A 26,700-nucleotide genomic window follows, 5' to 3' on the forward strand; every position below is an offset into this window, starting at 1 on the left:
GAGGGAGTTAGTTCAGTTTTGGTTTGGAGCTGGGTTGTTGGAATTCAGGGAATCCAAACTGGGAACTAAGCTTCCTGAACCCCCAGAAGGACTCGATTGAGGGGTCCTGGTTGTGCCCAAAAGCCCTGCTGTATCCCTCGTTCCTGTTGGCCAAAACAACCTTCTGTTTTACTGGCTGGCTGAGTCACTGTGTGTCCCAGGACGAGGGCTGCAGGGCCAGATTCCACCACACTACGTTACACCCCCTAAGTCCCTTTGGGACCCCTGCAGCCTGGACGTCTGTATCTATGCTCACCACAACCCCCTAAGCCATCCAGGGACCTCTCCAGCCCTGACATAGATATTTGTGCCCCTCATGAAGCCCCTAATGCCCACCAGAATGTCTCCAGCCTGGACGTAGCTATCTGTGCCCCCTACGACTCCTAAGCCCCCCAGGGATCTCTACAGCCTCTACATAGGCGTGATGCTCTGTGCATTACCCTGCATGGCCACATGTTGTCACTGTTCCTCTATGAGAGAAATGCTCTGTGTATTACCCTGCGTGGCCACATGGAATCACTGTTGCTCCATCCAGGAAATGCTCTGTGCATTTCCCTGCATGGCCACATGGTGTCACTGTTGCTCCATGCAGGAAATGCTCTGTCCATTACCTGGTGTGGTCACAAGGCGTCAGTGTTGCTCCATGCGGGAAATGCTCTGTGCATTACCCAGTGTGGCCACACGGTGTCACTGTGGCTCCATGCGGGAAATGCTCTGGGCATTACTGTGATGGAGTAGGGACTGTCTGTGTGGGGGATGGGAGAGCAGGGGGTGACTTTAGGACCGGACACGTGCTCAGCCTGTAACCTGAGCTAGGCGGGGGGAGGGGTCAGCACCTTTGCCCGGGAAGCTGGACACAAGAAATGGCCAGCTGGAGGGAGTTGGGTTAGTTCAGTTTCGGTTTTGGTCTGGGTGGTTGGAATTCAGGGATTCCCAAACTGGGAACTAAGTTTCCTGAACCCCTAGAAGGACTTGATTGTGGGGTCCTGCTTGTGCCTCCAAGCTCTGCTGTATCCTTCGCTCCTGTTGTCCAATAAACCTTCTGTTTTACTGGCTGGCTGAGAGTCACTGTGAGTCCCAGGAAGAGGGGTGCAGGACCGGACTCCCCCACACTCCGTGACAGACCCTAAGCCCCTCCGAGACCCCTGCAGCCTGGACGTAGGTATCTGTGCCTCCCACCAAACACCTAAGACACTCAGAGATCCCTCCAGCCTGAACTTAGGTATCTGTGCCCCCCACAAACCCCCTAAGCCCCCGAGGGACCTATACAGCCAGAACATTGGTATCTGTACCCCATATAGACTCCATAAGCCCCTTGCGACACTCCAGTGTGCACGTAGGTATATGTGCCCCTCAGAAACCCTCTAAGCCCCCAGGAACCCCTACAGCCTGGACATAGGTATTTGCACTCCCACAACCCCCCTAACCCCCCCTCCCGGGACATCTACAATCTGGACGTAGATATCTGTGCCCCTCACGAAACCTCTAACCCCCCCTGGGAACGATACAGCCTGGACATACGTATCTGTGCCCACTCGAACCCCTAAAACCCACTGGTACCCCTACAGCCTGGACATCATAGGTGTCTTTGGCCCCCACAAATCCCCTAAGACTCCCAGGATGCCTCCAGCCTGGACGTAGGTATCTTTGCCCCCCACTAACCCCCTAAGCCCCCCTGGTAACCCTACAGCCTGGATGTAGGAATATGTGCCCCCCACGAACCCTCTAAGCCCCCATGGGACCCCTAGAGCATGGAGATTGGTATCTGTGTCCCCCCCAAACTCTCTAAGCCCCCCAGGGACCGCTATGGCCTGGACATAGGTATCTGTGCACCCCAAGGCCCCTAAGATCCCCCGGACCTCTGCAGCCTGGCTGTAGGTGTGACGGTGCTGCCCGTGGGAGCCAGCTCAGCTCACTCAATCAGAGTGAATTGCAAACAAAACAGGGCAGACAAATCCCAAACGCTGCTGGTTATTTCAATACTTAGATTTACCAAGCCAGCACAAAACAGCTTCTGTAGTACCTCACTGGTTACTTAGAAGTTTAAACCACGCAGTTCCCTTAAAGTACCCAGCCTCAGGCCTCTGTCCAGACACACCTGTTAGATATGATGATGATTCCTGAAAATCTTACTTCATCATATAAAAGAAAAGATTCTTCCGATCCCAAAGGATCAGCCACATAACCAGGTTCAATTATAACTTAGATTTTACCTAAAATACATGCTATAGCCAATTCTTATTAACTAAGCTAAAATTTATTAGAAAAGAAAAGAGAGAGAGTGAGTGTTGGTTAAAAGATTAATAGACATATAGACTTGAATTCAATTTTTGAGGTTCAGATACAAAGTAGAGATGAGCTTGTAGTTGCCAAAAGTCCTTTTAGAAATAGTCCATAGGTTATAATCCAATGTCCATATTCAGGGTGGCTCCAGTCAATGACTGGGGATCTCAATCCTTGTGGCTTAAGGTTTCCCCCTCTTGAAACCCAAAGCAGATCTGAGATGAAGAAGGATCGTGTCCCAGGTTCTTAAACATTTCCAGCAGCCTTTCAGCCTGAGAAAACAATAGGCTTAACTCTTCTTCCAAACATCCTGGCAATTAGTACATCCATCAAACAGTTCAGATACAGATTACCACAACCTTCAAAGAGACACAGACAATAATACTATTTCACTCAAGTATCATCATAAATGTTAATATTCTTTTTTTGCTCTTTGAATTAAAACTATAGCAATAGACAAGACTTGTTTGCTGACATCACAAGACCTGAGCAAACACCTCCCCTTCTACCTCTAACACTGCAGACTTGCATTTCAAAGCTCTGTTCATTTACATATCTTGTTAACCAGTTTTTAAGGTTCACCCACGGGTCAGGTCAGTCGGTGAGGTGAGTTAATTAACTCTTTCTGGCCCTGTCACCTTTCAATGAGATATTAGATTATACTTATAATGTCACAGTCTCGGTGAGTTGACTGCTGCAGCTCCCCGTAGACTCTGCCTGCGCCTCTCACCGAGCTGGAGTACAGCAGGCGAGGGGAGAGCACTCAATGTATTGCATCTACACTAGACGCGATATATCAACCCCCGCTGGATCGATCGCTGCCCACCGATTCGGCAGGTGGTATAGACATACCCCGAGTATCTGGTGATCGGAGCTGGACCCCCGAGGGGGACACATTGAAGGAACTCAGGGGTTAAGGTGCCTCTATTGTCAACTGTCAGGGCTGCTGTGGCTCAGAGGAGGGTGCTTGACTGCCTGGCAGGCTTAGGCGCCGCAAGCCTTGGAGGTGGGAGAAGTGAAGCGGCCACGGCGTGCTCGGGGTGCTCGTGCTCGGAGCAGGGGTGAGCTCGGGCGACGGGGGTGCCGCAGGGCAGAGCAGGAGAGTTGCCACAAGAGGGGAGCCTCAGGGTGGAGGGGGGAGCTGCCACGGGTGGGGCGCCTCAGGGCAGGGGTGCGGGGGGGGGAGGGTGCAAGGTGGAAGTTTCGCCTAGGGCATGAAACTTCCTTGCACCGGCCCTGCCCCACGCCCTGCCTGCAGCCAGCCCTGCACCCCCTGCCCTGCCCTGCCGGCAGTCAGCCTCTGTCTCCAGCCAGCCCTGCACCTTCTGCTTTGCCTGCACCAGCCGCATCCTCCCTGCCCTGTCTCCAGCCAACCCCTGATGCACCCCCCTGCCTGAAGCCAGCCAGCCACGCAGCCCTTGCCCTGCCTGAAGCCAGACCCTACCTCCAGCCAACCCCACATCCACTGGTGCCCTGCACTTCCCAGGGCAGTAACCCTGCACATCTGCTTCAATGAGGGGGGCAGGGAGCAGCTGGGACCCACACATGTGCACACCCTAGGGTGACCAGACAGCAAGTGTGAAAAATCGGGACGGCGTGGGGGGTAATAGGATCCTAGATAAGACCCCAAAATTCGGACTGTCCCTATAAAATTGGGACATCTGGTCACCACAGCACACCCCCAGGACTCCTGAGTTCCATTGCTGGGTTTCCTATTGGTTCCTCTGCTGGTTGTTTTCCTTTTTCTGGGGACTTTGGGCAAGTTGCTCCCCACTCTCGGGCTCTGTCCCCAGCAGTCAAATGGGGATTTCATACCTTCCCGCTATTGGAAAGTGCTGGGAGAATCCCCCAGCAAAAGCTGCTCTGACAGTGCTAAGCAGCATCTGACCATTCAAGGTCGGAGCTCACTGCCCAGGAGGAGTGCTTGGCTCTGGGGTTTCACTTCAGCCCAGTGTAGAGAGAGAGCCCTAACCATGGAGTTTGGCTCAAGAAGACCAAGTCTCCAATTTGTTAAGGGTGTTTTGAATTTCAATCCTGTGCTCCAAAGTGCTTGGTGTCAGTTGTAAACTTTAGGAGCATGCTCTCCACTCCATTTTCCAAATCATTCATGAAAATATAGAATAGTACCTGACACCGGACTGATCCCTGCCAGACCCACTAGGTTCACCCTCCCCGTTGGGCAGCTAAACATGGAGAAGGGCTCCTGGAGTCTTGGCTTTCAACCAGCTCTGCACCCACATTACACTGATTGCAGCTGGACTACATTTCCCTCGTTTGCTTCTGAGAATGTCCTATGGGACTGTGTCAAAAGCCTTAGTAACACCAAGCTAGATCCCATCTATTGTTTACTCACCTCTACCAGGCCCAGAACCCTGCCAAAGAAGGAAAGAGGATTGGTTTGGAATGATTTGTTCTTGACAATTCCACGCTCACTAGTCATAAGAACCAAATCATCCTGTAGGTGCTGCTGACAAACTGAGTGTTTAAGAATGTATTGCAGGATCTCTCCAGCTATGGCAGTCAGGCTAGCTAGTCTGTAAGTCCCAGAGGTCTTTTTGTTCCCCTTTGAAAGATAGGTCCTGTCTTGTTCATGGATGGGAAGATGTTCTTTTTCAGGGGTCTCAGATGAGAACTGGGGCACAACACCTGGTTTGTTAAGGCCACAAAAACGGAGGCAGGAACCTCTTCTCTGCTGCTGGCAAAGAACCACAGGTACCTAAAAGATAGGGACTCACATCTTTGAATGGGCTTTAAAAAGGCAGTGGTTAATAAGTTTGGCCCCGACCATTTCTTGTTTCCACAGACTAGACATTTTAGCAAACTTTAGAATTCCTTGGTGCTAAACACTGTGAAACTCCCCTTTCTCCTTCACAGAGGGCTTTAATACCCCTTATCTCACTTGGGCTCTAAACTGCCCATAGTTCGAGAACTGTTCCTGTTCCGATTGGACAGATGGGAGAAGGGAAGTGACCTACCCAAGGCCTACACAACAAGGCGATGGCAGAGCCAGAAAGAGAAGCAACCAGTTCTGACTCCTGTTCTAACAGATGAAAACACCCCAGAGCCCAGGAATCGAGATGGTGGGAAAATTTCATTCAAACCGTTTCTGTCCGAAAATCCCATTTAGACTAAACCAGTTTGTTTCTCAAAATCATAACAAGTGGGATGAAAGATCTTTGCAAAAATATTTTGTTGCAAAACAAAAGCATCTCCTCTTTGTCAGAGTGTGTTAAATTGTCTCCTCGCACACAAAGAGGAGACACTTACATCTCAACCATTAGATAAGATGCTTCAATCTGAGCTAAGTCGTTGCTACTATTAACAATTTCAAAATAAAAAAATACAAATAAAATAGACTATTTCAGCTAATCTATTATGTCATAATCTGGGAAACTTCATATTATGCACTACTTCTAGTGACACTCCCAAATGGATCCGCATCCTTCACCCACCATGAGGTAGGTAAGAGCGGATCATTATTATCCCTACTTGAAAGAGGGAGAAGCTCAGGCTGAGAAAGGAGAATTGACTTGTCTTAGGTCACACAGCCCGTCAGAGGCAGTGTTGGGAATAGGACCGAAGAGCCCTGATTTTCAAACAAACCATCGGATCTTGAATTTCAGACATTGAATGACCTGAATACTGTGCTCTCAGATGAGCTCCAGACCAACAACAGTGACAGTAATTATTCAGCAAGTATTTGAGGAGAACTGCAATGTTAGAGGGAATCATCAACTGCTCAGAGACAATTAATGCAGAGAAGCAGCAAAATTAATCAAAGATAGAACTGGTTCTGACTTATTTACTTGATCTTAAAAGAGAACAACAAGGACCTGAGTCTCCTCCCTGTCAATATCCCCCTGCTCAACCAATCAGGGTAGAGACGGAGGACGGGAGGCTGAGGGTTCTCACCAGAGAGCCCAAAGGATGGCCCAGGTCACCGGTGGGGATCACTGCCCGAGCACTATTTCAGTCCCACATTTTTGGGTGGACCTTCCATAGTGGGAGCTGCAGAGGACTTCCCTGCAACACACACACACACACCTCCGTCCTGTTGTTGGGAAGGGAACAGGAGAAAGGACAAAAGAAGCAAGAGAAGAAGAGGAGGGAGGGATGGAGGAAGAGGTGAAACAAAAAGGACAAACCCTAATGTCCCCAGCGATTCTAAGGGACAAAATCCCAGGTGCGCAATAAAATTCTGCCTCCTTAAGCTCGTGTTTTCCATGCCTAGAATTCACTTGTCACCAGATAGATCAGACTGAACAGGTTTCAAACCTCCAGGAGGCTCTTACCTTCTAAACAGGGACGGCTGTTTTCTAGTAAAATCACTACAAGGGAAGGAGGAAACTCGAAAGAGGTTCCTCCTGGCGCTCACGTCCATGACCCCAAATAATCTCTCAGTCCTCAAAGAGAGACCTGGAGAAGGAAACGTGCTGAAGCAAAGCCACAGAGGTCTCTGAGGTTTCCCTGGCCCCTCGCCCCTGTCCTGCCTGGCTGATGTCAGCATCTCTCTGTGAGGTCACCACCTCCCCACCACCTTTGACCAATAGTCTGAGGTCCTGCAAAAGGCCTTTGTGATGTCACTGCCACACCCCTCCCTTGCTGGGCTAATGTCCTGCCCCTGGCCAGGCACTTTGGAGGTTTGAGCTACTCCCTGTGGATCACCCCACTCAAGGAGCGTTCGTTCTAGGCAGCAAGCCGGCTAGACAGGAAAACATCAGACGCTGCTCCCAATGCTACACTCAGTTTTTCAGAAATTAGTCGACTTCATGGTCAGAAGACACCATTAGAGCATCTAACCTGCATATCACAGGCCTCCTGTATGACATAACAGCTACTTTGGGGGCAAACACATTCCAGAAAGGCATCTAGTCTTCATTAAATGACATCAGGAGATGGTGAATCCACCACTTTCCTTGGTAGCTTGCTCCTGTGGTGAATCATCCTCGCTGTTGACTATTGTGCCTCAGTTGTAATATGAATTTGTCTCTTTTCACTTTCCAGCCATTGGGTCTTGTTATGCCTTTCTCTGCTCCATTCAAGAGCCCGTAAATACCCAATCTTTTCTCTCCATTAAGGCCCTTCAACATTTCAATGAAATCACCTTTCAATCTTCTTTTGATAAGCTAAACAGGTTGAGCTCTTTCAATAGCTCACTGGAAGGCATTTTTCTCCAGCCCTCAGAACATTTGGTGGCTCTTTGCTGCCCTAGCTCCAATTTCACAACATCTTTTTCAAATGAGGATACCAGAACTGGAGGCAGTATAAAGGTTGTATAAAGGTAAAATTAAATAGGTTGCAGAGGAGTTTTTTTTAATTTCGGCTTTTGTTGCTAAAAATTTTGTCTCTCTGCGGTGAGAAAAAACACTCCCCGAATGCCAAAATTTGAGCCATGAAAAGCGGCAGTGTGAACAGCGCATCATAGGTGGAGCTGTGCTCCCGGTGACAAAGCTCCTGCCCCTCATTGGAGGTAGTTTGGCTTTGTTGCCGGGGAAGCTCTCTCTCAGCGATAAGGACGGCCACACAGCGCACCTTACAATGGCATGGTTAGAGTGGCACAGCTGCACCGTGGTAAGGTGCGCGGTGTAGACACAGCCTCAGAGCTGGGGAAAGCCGACAGGCGCTGAGGAGCACAGGGTTCAGACAGAGACATCCGTTAGGAGAGGAACTATTCACAGGGATTCTCTATAGCCTAGTAAGGTGGAGAGGATGGAAGATGATAATGTACAGGTAGGTTCTGATGAGAAACAGTGAAATGAAAGAGTCTCCCTCAATTACATCATGTAATAGCAGACAGCTAAAATGGGACACATTTTAGAAGTGCTTAAATACAAACGCTAAACGTCTAAGTACTAAGACTGGTGAATTTGAGTGCCTGGTATTGAGTGACGATATTGATAGAATAGGCATCACAGAAACCCTTGCACCCCCTCCTGCACCCACATGGGGAGACTGACCTGTGTGCATGGAGCAGCTGGCATTGCTGCCCCCCACTCCTCCCTGGAACGCTGCTCATCTGGGCACCCCTAGGGGCTGTGGGATGTGGGGGCAAGAAGTGAGATCATCCGAGCTCCCTGCATCCAGGTCACTTTCCTCAGCCGGGCTGCATAGCGGGAGGGCAGAGAGCAGCAGCTTCTGATGCTCCCCTCACAGCACAGCCCAAGTGGGAAAAGTGACCAGGACGCATGGAGCACATAGGGTTGCTCCTTACTCCCCTCAAACCTCTATGGACCCATGGAGGAGCATTGGGGCAGGGGAGAGCAGTGAGCACCTTTGCACTGCCACACGGTGCCCTTTGACCCCTGGAGCCCTGGGCGGCTATCGGGGGGCACCACCCCTAAGGCCGGCCAGGCTCCCCAGAACGAGCAGCAGAAAACACAGAGACTGGCCACACACTGAGCAGTGGTAGCCTGGGCGGCTCGTAATGGAGGCTCAGGGGGGAGGGGTGTCATAACATTTTTTCCCAGATTTGGACCTTAGCGTCCAAAATATGGGTGTTAGCATGAAAACCTCCAAGCTTAGTTACCAGCTTGGACCTGGTAAAGCTGCCACCAGCCAGGGATTTATACAGTGCCTGGCTCGCTGTGGTCTCCCCAAAACCTTCCCCGGGGGACCCCCAGACTCAGATGCCTTGAGTCTCACAACAAAGGGGAATAAACCATTTCCCTTCCCCCTCCTCCCCTCCAGGTGTTCCCTCCCTGGGTTCCTGGAGAGATATACAGAAGCAAGCTCCGTGAATCTAAACAGAGGGACTCCCCCCTCCCTGTTTCCAGTCCTGGAAATAGAAGTACCAAGATAGCTAATCTCTCTTCCCCCTTACCCAGAGGGTATGCAAAGTCAGGCTAGTAAATCTAACACAACGAGATTTTCCCCCTGACTTCTTCCTCCCACCAATTCCCTGGTGAGCTGCAGACTCAATTCCCTGGAGTCCCCACTAAAGAAAAAATCCAACAGGTCTTAAAAAGAAAGCTTTATATAAAAAGAAAGAAAAGGACATAAAAATGGTCTCTCTGTATTAAGGTGACAAATACAGGGTTATTTGCTTAAAAGAAAAAAATGAATAAACAGCCTTATCCAAAAAGAATACAATTTAAACATTCCAGCAACTACACACATGTAAATACAAAAAAAACCAATATAAACTTATTGTCTTATTATCTTTGTACTTACAACTTGGAAACAGAAGATTAGAAAGGCAGGAGATAGAAAAATCACTCTCATAGCCGAGACGCCACAGACACAAGACAAAGAACAAAGAACTCACACACAAACTTCCCTCCACCCAGATTTGAAAAAGTCTTGTTTCCTGATTGGTCCTCTGGTCAGGTGTTTTAGGTTACTGGTGTTACCCCTTTATAGGTAAAAGAACATTAACCCTTAGCTATCTGTTTATGACAAGGGGGCTCAGCCTCCCCAAACCTTGCACTGCCAAGGGGACAGTGGGGCCCATGATCAGGGGCCCTGGCCAAGTTAGGTCCCCCTGGAAAAGTCTCCCCTATGTCAGCCCCAGGGCTGGAGGAGCTCCCACTCCCTGCTACAGCCCGGGGGCTGCAGCAGGGGCACAGAGCTTCTCTGGTCTCAGGGCCACAGCGGGGCAGGGGTAAAGGAGTGATAGGGTGGGGCTGGTGGGGGAAGGGGTGGAACAGAAGTGACAGTGGATGGGGCCATGGGTGGAAGGGGGTAGAGCCACAGACAGAAGGTAGGGGCATGGTTCTGGTGCTGGGGCCCCCACACTTGTTCTCCCTTTCCCGGGGGTTTGGCATCACTAGCCCCGGCTTAGCGAGTAGGGTTCAGTGGTCCCCATAATGTGGGGTGCGACTCCTAGGGGGACACAGAGGAACATTCATGGGGGCACCTCAGGACCTGAGCCAGCCCACATAGAGGGCAGGGAGGGAGCACCACTCTGCCACAGCTCTTCCCCAACCCCACCCTCAGCCTGAGACTCTGGCTCCCAGCCCGGCGTCGACCCCTTTACCCCTGTCCGCACCCCTCACCCCAGCAAGCAACAGCCCCACTCCTCCCAGCCCCGGTTCTTGACCGTGGCTTCCGAGGGGCCACAGCCATGGCTAAGAGGGCACAATGTGAAATGTTTGGGGACCACTGGTTTAGGGTGACGTCCTCAATCACTTCTCTGCAGTCCAATAAAAGCTATTCCTCACTCACCTACCCCTCCATCAGGACGGACTAGGTATGTTCTGCTGCCCTTCACTCATACAGGAAGGAGAATAACATTTCATTCCACTCAATCCTAAAGTCATTTGTAACCCAAGACCATCCCAAACTGGTCATTTTGGGGAAGCGGCCCCATCATGCTGCATAGCTAGGCAGAGTAGGTGTGTCTATGCAAACACGGTCTGTTCCTGAAGTCTTTCCCCAGCTCCTCACTAGGTGAGAGAGGGGAGCTCATTCAGACCCTGCTTTCGCTTAGTATTTAAAAACTCCTTAGTGTCCCTATCTCTGCCGGCCTTAGATTTCTCCTCCTGTCCGTTTTTTGACAGCTCAGATGAGGTGACCGAGTGGTTAAGGTGATGGACTGCTCTCCCGTTATGCTCTGCCTGCATGGGTTCAAATCCCATTCTCATCAGAGGCATTTAGTCTTCACCCTCCTTTATAGACAACCATCTCCCCCTTTGGTACAATAACAGATCAAACAATGTTGCTTGTGTTACCCAAAATTGGGTCAGTTAGTAAGCTTAGAGAGGACTAATAATGCCCCTCCCCCCCAGAGTTTGGCAGAAAGCAGCACATTTATTAGCTTGATAGCTAAGCTCAAAAGAAGGGATGGGGGAGGGTGTCACACTCATACTCACGCTCCCAGGACAGGCCTGGCAGTGGAGATGTCAGGATCCTTTAAGGTAAGTGTCCCACAGCGCAGCGATGGACGGTGCGATGAAGATCAGTCTCCCTGAGGTGCAATAGAATGTAACACAGCGAACCACTGGCCAGATGGGCCGGGTGAAGGGCATTCACTGGAGGTACAAAGGAGAGTGGGAAAGCCACTTCACAGGCATTCAAAGCGGGAAAGGACACAAGCTGGGGGAGTTTAACAGACCTTTTGAGCATACAGGTTATACAGAGCATACAGATCACTGCTGCTCCTACAACATGATAAGTTCTCAAGCAGCATGTTTCTTACTTTGCCCATCTGTCAATTTTGATGATTATTGATGGAAATATTTTGCCATTGGGTTGTGTGTTTACACAGAAATTGACATTTACCAACAAATACACAATTCTTCCAAGCCTGCCTAGTCTGCAGTTGATGGGTTTAGAGGGACACATTCACTCTTCCAGGTCCCCATTCCAGGCCTGTGCTCTCCAGGTTGTCAACTTCCCGCACTGCTGGGATCCTTCCCTCATCTCCCCCCAAACCACTGCCCCACCCCCACTTCTGGGGTCCCCTCCCTACACTGTCTAACTCCACTGCTGGCAGGATCCCTTCCTGTTCCTTTCATTTCCTGCCTCCACTCTGGGCAAAAGCTCTGCACTCTTCCCACACCAGAAGTTGAACCCAGGCCACCTGGGTGAAAACCAGGAATCCTGACCACTAGCCCATATGGGACTATTGTTGCATCTGACGAAGTGGGTATTCACCCACGACAGCTCATGCTCCAATACGTCTGTTAGTCTAGAAGGTGCCACCGGATTCTTGGCTGCTATTATTACTACAACTCAGGCCTTGGCTACACTGGAGAGTTACAGTGCAGGTGGTGGCTTTACAGCGCTGTAACTTACTCCCCGTCCACACTGGCAAGGCACATACAGCGCTGTATCTCCCTGGCTACAGTGCTGCATGTGCTCCACCTCGACGAGAGGAATAAAGAGAACAGAGCTGGTGATGCAGCGCTGGGGTGCCAGTGTAAACAGTGATTAATCTTACTACGCTGTCACTGACCTCCGGAACCTTCCCATAATGCTTTTAAGTAGAGATAACGCTCTTTGTTTTGGTGTGATGCCTCTGTTTGTTTTGTTGTGAGCTCAAGGCTCCCGGAGCTGCTTATCTAAAAACCAAACACAGTTACTGTTTGCAGTGAATGAGCAGAGGCAGGGGGATCCCTTTGGAACACCCACAGCTGGTGTTTGCTTGAGGAGAGAAGCAGCCGGGTGGGCACGGGGGAGGGGGGTCTGTTTTGGATCAGCGGCTTATCTGGTCTGTGAGGAAAAGAACAAAGGCGGCTATTTGCATTTAGTGAATGAGAGAGGGGTGGGGGAGGAGGCTTGAACTTGCCAGGCAGGGAGCTGACACAGTGTCAGCTCCAAAAATCCACTCGCTCTGTCTCCCCCACGCTCCGTGTCACACTCCACCCCACCCTCCTCTTTTGAAAAGCACATTGCAGCCACTTGAATGCTGGGATAGCTGCCCATAATGCACCACTCCCAACAGCGCTGCAAATGTGGCCATGACAGAGTGCTGGTAGCTGTCAGTGTGTCCACACTGCAGCGCTTTCCCTAAACAGCTGTAGGAAGACAGCTTTAACTCCCAGCGCTGGACAGCTGCAAGTGTAGCCAAACCCTCTCTAAGCCGACCCCTTATGAGAACAGCAGGGACTAGCATGACTAGATGTCCCGATTTTTGGGTCTTTTTCTTATATAGGTGCCTATTAACCCCACCCCCATCCCAATTTTTCACATTTGCTGTCGGATCACCCTAGCAGGGGTTGCACACAGGGCTGCATTAACCTTCAGGTGCTGAGGTTTCCCTCTCTCCATTCCCAGAGCCTGTGATCAGGAAACAGACATCAGGGCTCCCAGGTGCTGCACAGACCATGACTGAGATCAGACCCCATATTATGCAAGGTGCTGTACAAACCCTGGGCAACACTGAGACACCCAGGAGGTTCCCCTCAATTTCCCTGAGCCTCTGCTGCCCAACTTCTTCTGAATCCCTCTGGCTCACACCCCCCCACAAAAAAACCCCACCTTTCCAAACAGTCCTTCTTTCCTTGCCCCCTGATTCTGGTTTCACACCCTGGGACCATCTCCTCTCTTTGTCTCTCCCCCTCCAGGTGAAGCAGAGATGGAGGCAAATTCAGCCACTGGAGTCAGCCTCAGCGAGCACTGCAGCCGGCCCCGGGGGAGGGGGGGTGTTTGCAGACACAGGAAGGGAGCAGGGGGTGCTGGGAAGAAGGCGGCAGGAGAACAAAGCTCAGAGACCCAACATGGGGAAATTCCAGGGGGCGGGGCTCTGACACATCCCAGGTGCGGGCAGCTCCTGGGGGCGGGGCTCTGGCTCAGCTCGGGGGCGGGGCAGCTCCTTGGGGCGGGGCTCCAGCACAGAGCAGGGGTGGGGCAGCTCCTTGGGGCGGGGCTCCAGCACAGAGCGGGGGCGGAGCAGCTCCTGGGGGCGGGGCTCCAGCACAGAGCGGGGGCGGAGCAGCTCCTGGGGGCGGGGCTCTGGCACAGCCCGGGGGCGGAGCAGCTCCTGGGGGCGGGGCTCTGGCACATTGTGACGCGGAGCCCGGGCTGAACAGCTGCTTCCTGGTTCTCCACGTGCTGCCAGCAGCGCTGGAGCTGCCCGAGCCAGAGCGGAGCCGCTGTTCTCAGCTGCAGCCAGGATCTGCCCCCGGCCCCGCTGGGATCCAGGTGGGGACAGAGACTGGGGCCCGGGGGTTCCCCTTGGTGTGGCTGGCGGGGGCGGGAGGGGAGAAGCCGGAGCTGCAGGCGGGGGAAGGGCGGTGGGACATTGTGACCCGGAGCCCCCGGGGAATGAGAGGCGCTGGGGGGCAGGAAAGTGACTCTGCCCCAGGGAGCCTGGGAGAAGCCTTGAAGGCGCCTCGGCCCCAGTGGAGCTGCAGGAGGATCCGCCCGCCCGCCCCGCTGGGATGGGGGGGCCGGGGCCCGGCCGTCGTGTGGGGGGGAGGGGCGGACCCCGGGCCAGGCGGGGGGGGGCGGTGTATTAAATCCCTCCCCATAGCAATGTGCTACTCCCGGGCACTGCGCATGCCCAGTAACAGCCGCTGAAGCCGCTGCCCTTCCCCCTGCCCGGACCAGCCGTAACGTTCCGCCGGGCGCTGGGGGCGGGGCTGGAGCGGGGCGGGGAAGTAACAGGGAGCGTGGGAGGGGCGGGCGCAGAGCAGGAAATTGATGGGCGGGGGGGGTCAGGCAGCTGGAGGCAGGGTTCGTGGGGGGCTAAAGGGCACAATCCGGGCTGGGGGGAGGAGCAGGAGTTGAGCTCAGGGGGAGGCGCTGGCAGAGCCCCCCCCTTTGGTGTGAGGGCGGAGGTGTCGAGGGGGGAGGAGAAGCCGGAGTTGCAGGGGGGGGAGGTCACTGGGGTGGGGGGGTAGATCTGTCTCTGTGCAGCCAGGACATTCCCGGGGTGGGAGGGAGGTGAGTTAACTGGATCCTGTCCCTGTTTTTGCCACTTCCTCCCACACACACATTCTCTCAAGATTTCCCCTTTTCTCTCTCATTATCACACGTGGCTATAAAATCCAGGGAGATTCTCCTCCCCCCCCCCAATGATCAGCTCTCTAATTGCCTCTGATTTTCCCTTTTCTCTCCATACTTCTCAAAGGTCAATTTAAAATCATCTCCGATGGGGGGTGGATTTTCCCACCCATTTTATCTGCAGCGATTTGTCCTTGTTTGGGTGGGAAATTGTTGCCCTGGGTCATTCCCCAGAACATGGCTCCCACTGGAGTGGGATGGGATGAGGTTCCCGTTCTCTGCCAGGGCAGGGAAGGGAAGGGAGGAGCACATCCCCCATGGAGACTGCCCAGACCCCATTTCCCAATTCCCCTGCGGCCCCCTTCCATTGTCCAGGGAGCCTTCCAGCTCCCCCCCCCGCCCTTAAATCAGCTCCTCAAAGGGCTCTGAGCTGCTCACGTGAATGGTTGCCCCGTGGCCGGGGGGGACCATCACATTCTGTTTATGTATTGGACAGTCATATAAAATCCAGTCCAACAGTCCCCCTTTTCCACTAGTTATTTAATAGCAACATCAAATCCCCTCCGATCTTGGTGGTTTTCTCTCATGTTATCAAATGTCGTTTGTGACAGGGTTCTCTCTGCGTGTCTCAAAGATTGATATAAAATACCCCAAACATTTGCCCCACTTCTCTCTAGTTGTTTTATTTCTAATTGAATATGATGGGTTGTTTCCCAATGTGCTAAGATGCAGCCGCCTCTGGGGTGGATCCATGGTGGCCATTATTTGCTAGTGACAGCCCGTGGATCTTTCTTGCCCTCCAGGCCTTCCATTCTCCTGTTAAAGAAGCACTCCCCAGGCTCCCTCTGCCTGTGTGACTGGCCAGCAGGAGGTGGTGTTAACTTTCTAGCCACTTCTCACACTCTGTGAGGTAACACTTGCAGGGGCAGGGAAGGTGTCTGTGTGGGGAGATTGCAGCTGAAGGGGCCTTGTGGTAGGGGGAGGCCTCTGGGTGGCTGGGCAGGGGGTACCCTAGTCAGGTTGGTGGGTTGTGGAGGTTTGGGGTTTTCGGGGGTGGTGGTTCTGATGTGCCCATCCCTGAGGCTATGGGTCCTGGAGGTGGGTATCGCTGGGGGCCTGGTGGCTGCAGAACAGTGGGGGTGGGTGTCTCTTGGGGAGGCGGGACAGAGGGTTAGAGGGAGCCTGGTTCTGTGCCAGGGGCTCTGTCTGTGCTTCCCCCGCTGGTTCCTGGTTTTGTTGCCATGCCCAGTGCACAGAGCTGGGGGAGGGGATCCCTGGCACTAGGTGAGGGCATGCCAGGGAAGCAGAGTGATGGGTCGCACTGTAAAGCATCAGGGGGTCACACTGGGCAGAGGAGGGGGTCCCAGGCAAATGTCAGGGTAGATCGTTCTGGAGGGTGGGGAAGTTCCTAGGCAGGCAGTGAGGGACTGAGTTCCCAGTGGGGGGGGGTCCCTTGAGGGGGTCCCTGGCTGCTGGGGGCTCTTGGTGGGGGGAACCCTTTGGGATTCCCAACCTGGCAATCATGGTGTGGTGGGGGTTCTCTGGCCGGTGGGGCTTTGAGGGGTATCTGGGGTCCCTGGCCAGGGACTCTGGGGGCTGCGTCCCAGGGAATATCTGATGGGATCCTGGCTGGGGGGTGTCTGGGGCCCCTGGCTGGGGGGTCTGGGCTCTGGGTACTAGGGGGTGTCTGGGGGCTGCTGCTAACCATGATCCTTCTCTCTGGTCAACTTGTACCAGAGTCCTGGCTCCTAGTCACCAGGTCACCAAGTCCATTCCCCAGTCACGTGCCCTGTCACTGTGATAACTTTCTGTCCACTTAGCAAACACTGTTAGTGTGAATTCACAGAATTTACTTTTCTCCTCTTTTGAAAACTGCAGGAACTTTCGGTTCCGTTTGGAAAATTTTTGCCCCCAGTCCTTGTCCTAGATCTGCGGGGGTGAGGGAGGTGGGAAGGGAGTCAGCACTGCCACACGATGGTCTTTTCCACAGCGTTCTGAACTCATTCTTTCTGAAATCCGGTGTCATTGAGACCGTTGTTAATCCAGAGTCACTGTATGGAAAGACAAGGAGTGATTCCAGATGGACAGTGGGTCAAATGAGATCAGCCATTCTCCCTGTGAGGAGGGGCTCCCATTAGCTGCTCTCCCCAGAGAGCTAAAGGAGGGAAGCTGCTCATACACTCCGTCCCTCTCTGCTCAGGATATTGGGGTTCAGCTTCCTGGGTCAGATGCTGCAGCCTCCATTGTGATCTGGGAGACCAGGCTTGGCAGCTGCTGCTCCCCCAGTGGGGCTCTGTGCTGGGAAGTGACCTTAATTAAAGCTTCTTCTCTGCCCGGCCCAGGGGATGACTTTCTGCAGCTGGTCCTAGCCCCCTAGGGCAGTCCTGGGCCCTGTTACTACTAAATTCTGAGCCAGAGTCTCCAGGTAACTGAAAGACCTCAGGGAATGTCCTAGGGTCTGGCAAGAAAGTGACTCTGCACAAACAACACCACCTCATTTCTCCTCCCATTAGCGGTTGCCAGGAGGAAATCCAGCCATGGGAGAGCAAAGCCCCCAGGAATGGGACTGTCCCAGCCAGAGGGGCAGGGAGAGAGGACAGGGGAAGGAGAGACTGAAAGGGGCAGTGGGAGAAATGAATGTGGGGGAGAGATTTCCAGCTCTCTAGTCCACCCAGACACATGTATTGCTGCATCCTGGGGCAGAACCACTTTCCGGTGAACAAAACAAGGATCAGACAGAGCAAAAGCCAGTTCCTGACTCCATATTCCCCCTGCTGGGGTGTGGCTGCCGTGGGGTCAGTGTCTGAGGGAATCCCCCACAGTGACTCCTTTGGTTCTGCTCTTTTCTAGCCTTGTGTTCAGAGAAGGGGTGAGGGGAGAGAGAAGGGAGGTTAAAAATGTGTCTGTGGACTTAGCCTGGCAGGAGGGGCCAGGTCTAAATTGTAATAAACAGATTGAGCATTTCCCAGCATGACAGAATCTAGGGTGTCTGTCTGCAGGGAAAGGGCCTGGGGGAATTGTGATGTGAAATTAACTAAAACCGGTTCTGAAACGCCCACAACTGCCCTTCTCCCCCAGACAGGCTGCAGAATGTTTTGCTCCAGCTCATCCCAGCCTGGCGTGGGACAGGGAAGAGAAATGGCTGCAGTGGAGTCAGTCCAGGTAGAGATTATCGGGGGGTTGCTGGTGGGTTCCTGCTGGAGGAAAGGGAGAGCAAATACACCAGAGGTGGGAAGGTTTGCAGAGTCTGGTTTGGAGGTTGGAGCGGGGCAGGAAATTCACAGCGTGGGGAAAGGAGGAGGCCAGGGTGTGGCAGACCTGCTGGGAGTTATTTACTAAGTGGCCTAGATTCTAGGAACAGACCCAGGAGGTTTGGAGGTGGAAATGCCCTAATTTGTGAAGAGAGAAAATAACCCACCTACATGGAGCTAGTCAAACTGACCAGACTCCTAGTGCTGGAGCCTGACCTCATTAACCATCAGCTGCTGTGAGATATAAAGGGGACACCCATGAGTCAGGCTTATTGGAGCTGCCTCTCCCTTCATATCCCACTCCTCACAATGAGGAGGGTGTTGGGCATCCTACCAGCGAGCTCTCCCTGGACCCTGCTAGGGGCTCCATCTCCTGTATCAGTCAGTGGCTAGTAGGGGGGTGATGGATATGCTGGGAGAGATAAGGGGCTCTCTCTTCATCCCCTCACCCTGGCATTTGCTGGATACTCTGAGCCAGGTCGAGGTGGGACTCTCCTGACTATGATCCACCCAGAGCTTCCATTTGATTCACTCTTCTCTGCCACAAATAGTGGGGCTGTGAGTGGGGCAGCAAGTCCTTAGTGTTGGACTCTTACTCTTTCAGGGGCTGGTGACCTTCAAGGAGATGGCTATGTATTTCACCAGGGAAGAGTGGGCTCTGCTGGACCCCACTCAGAGAGCCCTCTACTGGGATGTCATGCAGGAGAACTATGAGACTGTGACCTCGCTGGGTAAGGGTTCCTGTCCCTTCTGTTCTTGGAAGGGGAAATGAAGAGTGAAGGTTCACGCCACCCCCACAATGCCATCTGTACCCTGTCCTGTTTCAGCATCACCCCAATAGGCCAGTGACACACATAATACCAGAGACCCTCCTCTGCTGCAGAACACTTTGGGAACAGAGCACAGGAGCCGTATTGCACAGTGTCAAATATCTCCTGTTTGCTCAAGTGAAACTGGGGGTTAGGTCTGGCATAACTGTCCCATACCCCTAATCATTTTTGTTGCCCTTTTCTGAACCTTTTCCAATTCCAATATTTCTATTTTTGAGATGGGGTGACATGTGCATGCAGTATTCAAGATGTGGGTGTATCATGGATTTATTTGCTGTTTTTACAAATATGATCTATGAGATATTCTGTCATATCTATCACTTTCTTAATTATTTCCTACATTGTTCACTTTTTTTCACTGCTGCTGCACATTGAGTGGATGTTTTCAGAGAACTATCCACAGTGACTCCAAGATCACTCTCTTGAGTGGAAACAACTAATTTAGACCCCATCATTTTGTATGTATAGTTGGGATTGTGTTTTCCAATGGGCTGCACTATGTGCTATCCTGTCATCTAGTACTGCTAAGATCCTGGATTCAGTAATATCCCTGCCCTTCCTGTTCCCTTTCTCCACCGAACCCCGCCAGCCCATGCTTCCTGTTCCCAGCTTCCCCAGGATTCTCGCACTGTCTCTGAACCTCTCTGTCAGCAAGAAGCAGTGCCAGGGACACTTGCCCTCTGTCTGGAGTCTTCGATTTCTGGGACATGGATTTACTTTCTCTGTGTTGTAAGAGGCTCTGTCATAATGAGTGTCTGTGATGTTACCCAGAGTACAATCTGGACTGTTAAATAGCTGTACCTCAGTCCTCCAGCATGGGGTGCCTTTTCCACTGTTTTCCCGCGAGAACAGCCCCTCTTGGCCAATTAACACACAGTCTCCAGCATGTAACTCACTCCCAGCTACACAGTATTGAGTGCTGCTAGACAGCCACTCATGAATTACACCTCAGGAGAAAACCAGCAAATTCTCAAGTGCCCAACTTTCCCCCAGAAATGTGCATCTTGCACTGTCCAGCACGCTACTGAACGACCCAAGCTCATATGAAGTCTGTCATTTCATCAGCGGAAAATGACATGCACCAGCTTGTTATCCCAAACAGAGTTTCCAACACACTTCAATCCACACATACTGGTTAGATGAACAATAAACCAAGATTGTTAACTACCAAAAACTAAAACTAGGCCCAGTCCATGAAAGGGGCACTCCCAGGAGAGACTGTACAAAGGCTGGAACATGAAACACCTTTGTAAACCTGAGACAGCTGCCTTGGGGACAATGACAGGGAGAATCCCCCAAAGTGACTCCTTTGTTTCTGCTCTTCTCTGGCCTCCGATTGTTCCTTCCAACGTGGAGTACTTTGCACTTGTCTCTACTGAATTTGATCCTATTTACTTCAGATCATTTCTCCCGTTTGTCCAGATCATTTTGAATTTTAATCCAATCCTCCAAAGCACTTACAACCCCTCCCAGCTTGGTGTTGTCCGCAAACTTGATACGTGTAAGAGAGAGACTGTTACTGGGAGGGTTTCCCCATGTGTCAGAGGGTTACACCCTGGTGGGAGGGGGCTAGGCCTGTACTGGAATAAGGTCACTCTGTGCTTCACAGTGTGCTAGAACCTAGAATGTGCATTAGCAGGGGAAAAGCTGGGGGGAATCGGCTTGTGGAATGGACAAAAGCCTAGTCTGAATTCTCACACCTTGCCCTTTTCACCCCGGCAGGCCAGAGAATAACATCCATGTTTCGCTGCAGATCATCTCGTCCTCCCAGGGGCAAGGAAATGGCTGCAATGGAGCTGGCTCAGGTAAGAGATTATCAGGGTGGCGGGCTCTGCTTGGAGGTTGAGGAGCAGTAAATGCATAAGAGGGTGGGAATTGCTAGAGGTGGTGGGAAGCAGGAAATATCTCGGGTGGAGAAAGGGAGGGGACAGCATGTGACAAACCTGCTGAGACTTGTGTAGTGTAGGGCGTGATGGGTTGTCACCCCCAGGAGGCAGTTTGTGGAGCTTCTGGGAACTGCTGTGTCCTCTAACCCTCACGCTGGGCTGGCCCTTCTCACACTGCTTTGCTGGAGATTTCGCCAGCCTCTCCAGGGCCTGTTATCACCCAACACAACAGCAGGTGGCGCCATGCAGCCAACTAAGCTACCTGAGTGCGTTACCTAAGCCACTCAAGGACAGATAGAAGACAAGAGCCAATTTCCCACTCCCCAACCTTGCACACTTGCTGTAGTATAAATCCAGAATGATACCATCTTATAGTGCACAGGGATCTCTATAATACAAGCTCATTAATGTAGTTCCCCTTCCCCTCGATATGGGACAGATGTGCACAACAAGCTGAGATTTTCCCCAGACACTTCACTCAAAATACGCTGGTTAAGATAAAGCATCAAACAAGTTTATTAACTGCAGAAAGATAGATTAAGTGATTATAAGTGATAACAAACAGATCAAAGCAGATTATTTAGCAAATAACCAAAACTCAGACTAAGCCTAACATACTAGATGGATAGAATTTGAATTAGCAATTTCTCACCCTGACTGATGGTACAAGCAGTCCCCCAAGTTTCCATACACAAGCTAGAAATCTCTTGATCCTGGGAGCAGCACTTCCCCCACATCCGTTTTTGTTTCTCAGGTGTTTCCAGAAGTTCTCTTGTGTGGAGAATGAGGCCAAGAGATGATGTCACACCCCACCTTATGTAGCTTTTCCATATGGTGGGAACCTTTTGTTCCAAACTCAGTTCCTAGTCCAGTTTGTGGAAAAATACAGGTACTAAAATGGAGTTTAGTGTCATGTGGTCTGGTCACAGGCCCTGCTGAGTCATAGTAGCCATGACTCATAGGCTGGCTGAAACATTCACAGGAAGGCTAAGCTCTTCCACAGTCCATTGTCTTTGTTGAGCCATCAGCACTGTCTGGCTTCTTCATTGTTGTACCTGAAAGGCTCATTGTGGGTGTTACCCAGAGTAAGCACATTTGAAATACAGATACAGAGTCAATATCCATAACTTCAGATACGAACATGATATGTGCACACAAATAGGATAATCATATTCAGCAAATCAGAACTTTTCCAGTGACACCACACATGATGCATCTTCTACAAAATAGATCATAATTATGTCCTAATCATATTATAATCATACCACTATGATGAATATGGGGGTGTAGTGTCAGATAGGTCCTAATTTCAAGGCACAGGAGTTGGGAATGGAACTTCCCCTCTTTGTGGAACAGGAAATAACCCTCCAGCCAGGGCTGGGACAACTTCCCAGACTCTCAGCGATGGAGCCTGAATCTACTGACATTTCATTAATTACCACCAACCCCAATCTTTGTGGCAACTGTAAACTTTATCAGTGATGATTTTGTACTCTCTTCTAAGTCATGGATAAGAATGTTAAATAGCACAGGGCCAAGAACCAATCCCTGCAGGAACCTGCTAGAAAGAAATCCACTCGATCATGGTTCCCCATTTACTATCAGAGTTTTTAATCTATTTAATGTATGCCGTGTTTATTTTGTATCATTCTAGTTTTTTTTAGTAAAAATATTGTGCTAATCAAGTCATGTCCCTTACGGAAGTTTAGGTATATTACATCAATACTATTAGCTGCAACCAAACTTTTGATCTCATCCAATAAGGATATCCCGTTAGTTTGATAGGCTCTATTTTCTCTAAACCTTTGTTAATGGGCACTACAATTCTGACCTTCTAACTTCTATTCTTTATGATTGACTTCCCCTTTCTTCCATATATTTTATTTGGAGAGTGCTTGGATTCCTACCAGGGAGCCACTATCAGGGTCCAGAGACAGCCCCATCTCCTATATTAAGCTCTGGCTAGTAGCTATGTGATAAATGTGAAGACCCTGCTTCTGTCTGTCAGATGGGAGACACAAAGGTTCTCTCTTTCTACCCTCTGATGCCTCCTGGCTGCTGTAAGCAAGGTGGGGTGGGACTCTGTTAACATGTGCCTCCCGGAGCTTCCATTTCCCTGGTGCTGCTGTTCCGTGAATAGTGGGGTTGTGAGTGGGTCAGCAGGTACTGAGTATTGGACTCCTGCTCTTTCAGGGGCCGGTGACCTTCGAGGAGGTGGCTGTGTATTTCTCCAGGGAAGAGGGGACTCTGCTGGACCCCACTCAGAGAGCCCTCTACAGAGATGTCATGCAGGGGAACTATGAGACGATGGTCTTGCTGGGTAAGGATTCCTGTCCCTTCTGTTCTTGGAAGGGGAAATGAAGAGTGAAGGTTCATGCCACCCCCACAATGCCATCTGTACCCTGTCCTGTTTCAGCATCACCCCAATAGGCCAGTAACATACATACTACCAGAGACCCTCCTCTGCTGCAGAACACTTTGGGAACAGAGCACAGGAGCAGCATCACACAATGTCAAATATCTCCTCTTTACTCAAGTAAAACTGGGGTTAGGTCCAGCATAATGAACAGAAGCTTCCTACCCCCAGCCTTCTCTCAAACCCTGAGCCTTCTCTACCCAAACCAGAATGTGCTTGGGGTGTAACAAGCAGGCGGCTGGAGTCAGAGCTGCCAGTCCAGGGTTACTTATCATACAGACACTCAGTGCGTCCTTGAACGCTGGCTGGGAGTATCCAGACAGGGGAGCTCCAGCAGCAGAACACTGAATCTCACCCAGGATTACAGATGACACAACTCCTCGCTGATCTGGATTGCACCCCAGCATGTGAAAATGGCCTAGGTTGGTAGTGACATTTCTTGAGACATGGAGAGTCTTGCTCCCATATCACCAGGTGTAATAAAAATAACAGGAAAGGCCAAATATGGAAAACTGATTGTTCAGCTTGCTTTTGACCTGCATCATATTTTGCAATATATTCCAAATAAGGAAATTAACGTGCAACGTATGTGTCATTGTTTGTGGTTTTAAGCTGTAAAAGGCTTGTGTGATTTTTAGCTCAGGAACAGTATTCCAATAGCTGTCGCCCCCTGCGTGCTTGTAACCAAGAAAAGAGCCTCAGGCTGAGCTGATTCAAATATTAATCCTGTGGTCGTTTTCCACAACAGCCTCAATAGGTCCCTGTGATGGAATGTAAGGCTACATCTAGACTACCCACCGTATCGGCGGGTTAAAATCGATTGCTCGGGGATCGATATATGGCGTCTCATCTAGACGCCATATATCGATCCCCGAGCGCGCTTATATCGATTCCGGAACAACACCAACCCCAACGGAGTTGCTGATTTGACAGGGGGAGCCGCGGACATCGATCCCGCGCGGTGAGGATGGGTGAGTAATCCGATCTTAGATATTCGACTTCAGTTACGTTATTCACGTAGCTGAATTTGCGTATCTAAGATCGATTTCCCCCCGTAGTGTAGACCAGCCCTTAATGTCTTCACACCTTCCCCCTGCAGGAGAATGGCTGTTTGACCAGCTGTTTGCCTTGCTGTCTCTGAGGAACTGGTCTGTGGGTGTTCCCCAGAACTGTAACTTTTTCAGTAATATCATACTGTAAAATCTCACAATTTTACATACAGTGTTACTACACATTTTAACAGGAGGATAATATTCAGTAGGTTATGCGTTTTCTAATGATACCTCACAAGCCATACTGGGTACAAAATTGATCATAATTTTCTAGAAGAGTGAACACAGGGGTACAGATTGACACAGTGTCTGTGTGTGTGTTCCCAGCAGATATGTGGGTATTTCAATCCCTCATAAGCACAATGTTTGGCATCTTCAAGGACCTGGGGAACTGGTCCTGGGAATTCACTAGTTTAGCAAGTGTGAGACTGCATGAAATTGTGAGACACTTTGGTATTAATAATAAAATAATATAATCTGATAAAATTGCAATGAATCATGCTAGGTATGCCATGTAAAGTGTCAGTGAAAATGTTATGATTTGCCAAGTATGATAATTTTGTTTCTATGTTTCTATCACCTTTGTATTGTGAGTTACAGATATGTAAGGTATATCTGTATTTCCAGACTTGTGCAGTTTTTCTGGGTGACACCCCCAGACATATTGGCATCAACATTGCCTAGCATGTTTGATGGCCCATTGAGGGTCATCAGCTGTACAATGAACCTATGGACCAAGGGGATACACCTATTGAGTCAGCAAGACATGCCGGGGTTTGCCTGTGTAATGAAACCTCCAAAGCTTTTCCATGCCATGTGCTGTGAAGCTTGTGTTTGGGACACAGGAAGTACAAGCCACATGGCAAAAGGAATATAAAGCGCAGCTGCATCATCTCCATCTTGTCTTCAATCCCCCTTCCTACCTCTGGAGCAACTTCTCTACAAACTGAACCCTGGAACAAAGGACTGAATGACCCATCCAAGCTGTGGATGCGTTCCAGACAGACTTTCAAGCCAGCAACTCACCAATACTGCTAAGAACCTGATATATCCATTTTGGAATGTATCTGACTGCTTTTCCATTTAAATTCTTTCTGTCTTTCTTTCTTTTAAACCTTTAGTTTAGATGCTAAAGAATTGTCTGGAAGGATGGAATTTAACTTCATTCTTTCATTTGTTCTTTCTTCTAAACATTTAGTTTAATTGCTAAAGGATTGGCTGGCAGCATGGTATTTTGGATGAGATCCAAACCTGGGTAATGTGGCTAACCTTCTACCCACCCACTTCCTGGATCCAATTAGGATCACTCTCCTGCTGCCCTCTGGCCATGCTGTATCACAGTGAGCAGAGTTTTTAAATAACCTCTCACTGTACGGGACCTAGTTGCTGATTAGGAGTCAGAGAACTGTCATGCAATAAAGGGGGCCGTGTGATTTCTTTTTTCAGAGTCTCGTTAACCAGTGTGTGGGATCAGAAGCACAGTTTGTGACTGGTCAGTGAGTTTAACTTCAGTGTTAACCACCAGTATGGGGAGCATCTGCTCTCCCTTTTTCAGCCTGCTCTGACCTTGGCATTTTCAGTGAGGACTGCCCCAGGCACACTAGGTCACACTAAGCACTGAAGATAAATTAACAGAATGTTTTTGATGATCAAGTTGTATGAAATCAACTGAACTCCTTTGTTTTCTTTCATCTGAGCGGAGTTTCTGGTTTTCCAACGTGATATGATCTCCCAGCTGGAACAAGGGGAAGAGCCATGGGTCCCAGAGCTCCAGGGTTCAGAGGAAAGAGAGATCCTGAGATCTCCCCGCACAGATGAGGAAACATTAAACCAACTCAGAATCTGTAAGTGCCTGAAGGAAACATCTAGGATGCCCTACAAAGCTCTTGGGAAGTCTCTCAGTTCATTATTGTCCATAGCAGGGGTCGCATCCGCAGGGTAAATATAGCTCAAGGCTTCCTATAGATGCTAGCAGACACCGGGCAGTAGCTTTCTCCCTTCCCCCTGTGAAGTTGGATGGGATGTGAAGGCTGAATTGATCCCCTCCTCTCTCCTGTTGGGGGGAGCTGAGTTCCTGATTTTTATTTGTCCTCTCTCCAGCACTTGTTTTGGTTTGGCCTTCCCCTTTCCATCCCTGTTTGAGGTTTCTGTCTCTATCACAGCAGGTGATGCAATGACGTGTGAGGTTCAGCACAGACCAGAAAAAGAGCAGGGAAACCAGCCAGGGGAGAAAATGGATAAATTTATTTCCTGTCAGGGAACTCAGAAGGGCCTTAAGGAAACCAGAATACAGCAGGAAATCTGCAGGGAAAAGCAAAAAAAATACATGTGCTGAGTGTGGGAAAAACTTCACTTACAGATCAGGCCTTTCTCAACATCAGAGAATCCACACAGGGGAGAGGCCCTGTGAATGCAATGAGTGCGGGAAAATTTTTCAGTTGCAGCTCGCACCTTATTGGGCATCAGAGAATCCACACAGGGAAGAGATCCTATCATAGAATCCTAGATTATAAGGGTTGGAAAGGACCTCAAGAGATCATCTAGTCCAACCCCCTG

The 26,700-nt window shown here is 50.6% G+C and overlaps 2 protein-coding genes across 2 annotated transcripts in view; one reads left to right on the forward strand and one right to left on the reverse strand.

Moving 5' to 3' along the window:
- LOC127042466 (zinc finger protein 560-like) overlaps positions 1–26,700 on the reverse strand; it is a 307,892-nt gene that overhangs the window by 215,778 nt on the left and 65,414 nt on the right. The window lies entirely within an intron of this gene.
- Positions 13,780–23,140, forward strand: LOC127042465 (zinc finger protein 560-like). The gene is made up of 5 exons (XM_050935891.1): positions 13,780–13,905; positions 17,788–17,871; positions 18,565–18,691; positions 20,513–20,595; positions 22,870–23,140. Exons 2-5 carry the CDS (start codon positions 17,800–17,802, stop codon positions 23,035–23,037), a joined length of 450 nt encoding a protein of 149 aa, XP_050791848.1. The 5' UTR covers positions 13,780–13,905; positions 17,788–17,799; the 3' UTR covers positions 23,038–23,140.

This window comes from Gopherus flavomarginatus, unplaced genomic scaffold (assembly GCF_025201925.1).
Source record: "Gopherus flavomarginatus isolate rGopFla2 unplaced genomic scaffold, rGopFla2.mat.asm mat_scaffold_44_arrow_ctg1, whole genome shotgun sequence".
NCBI classification, from domain to species: Eukaryota; Metazoa; Chordata; order Testudines; family Testudinidae; genus Gopherus; species Gopherus flavomarginatus.

What these genes read in the sequence shown, in the direction of transcription:
- LOC127042465 (XM_050935891.1), top strand. Translation starts at nt 17,800, where the DNA reads ATGTTTTGCTCCAGCTCATCCCAGCCTGGCGTGGGACAGGGAAGAGAA. An exon ending in TGAGACTGTGACCTCGCTGG is followed by an intron (nt 18,692 to 20,512) that starts GTAAGGGTTCCT and finishes TCACCCCGGCAG; the next exon opens with GCCAGAGAATAACATCCATG. An exon ending in CTGCAATGGAGCTGGCTCAG is followed by an intron (nt 20,596 to 22,869) that starts GTAAGAGATTAT and finishes CTGCTCTTTCAG; the next exon opens with GGGCCGGTGACCTTCGAGGA.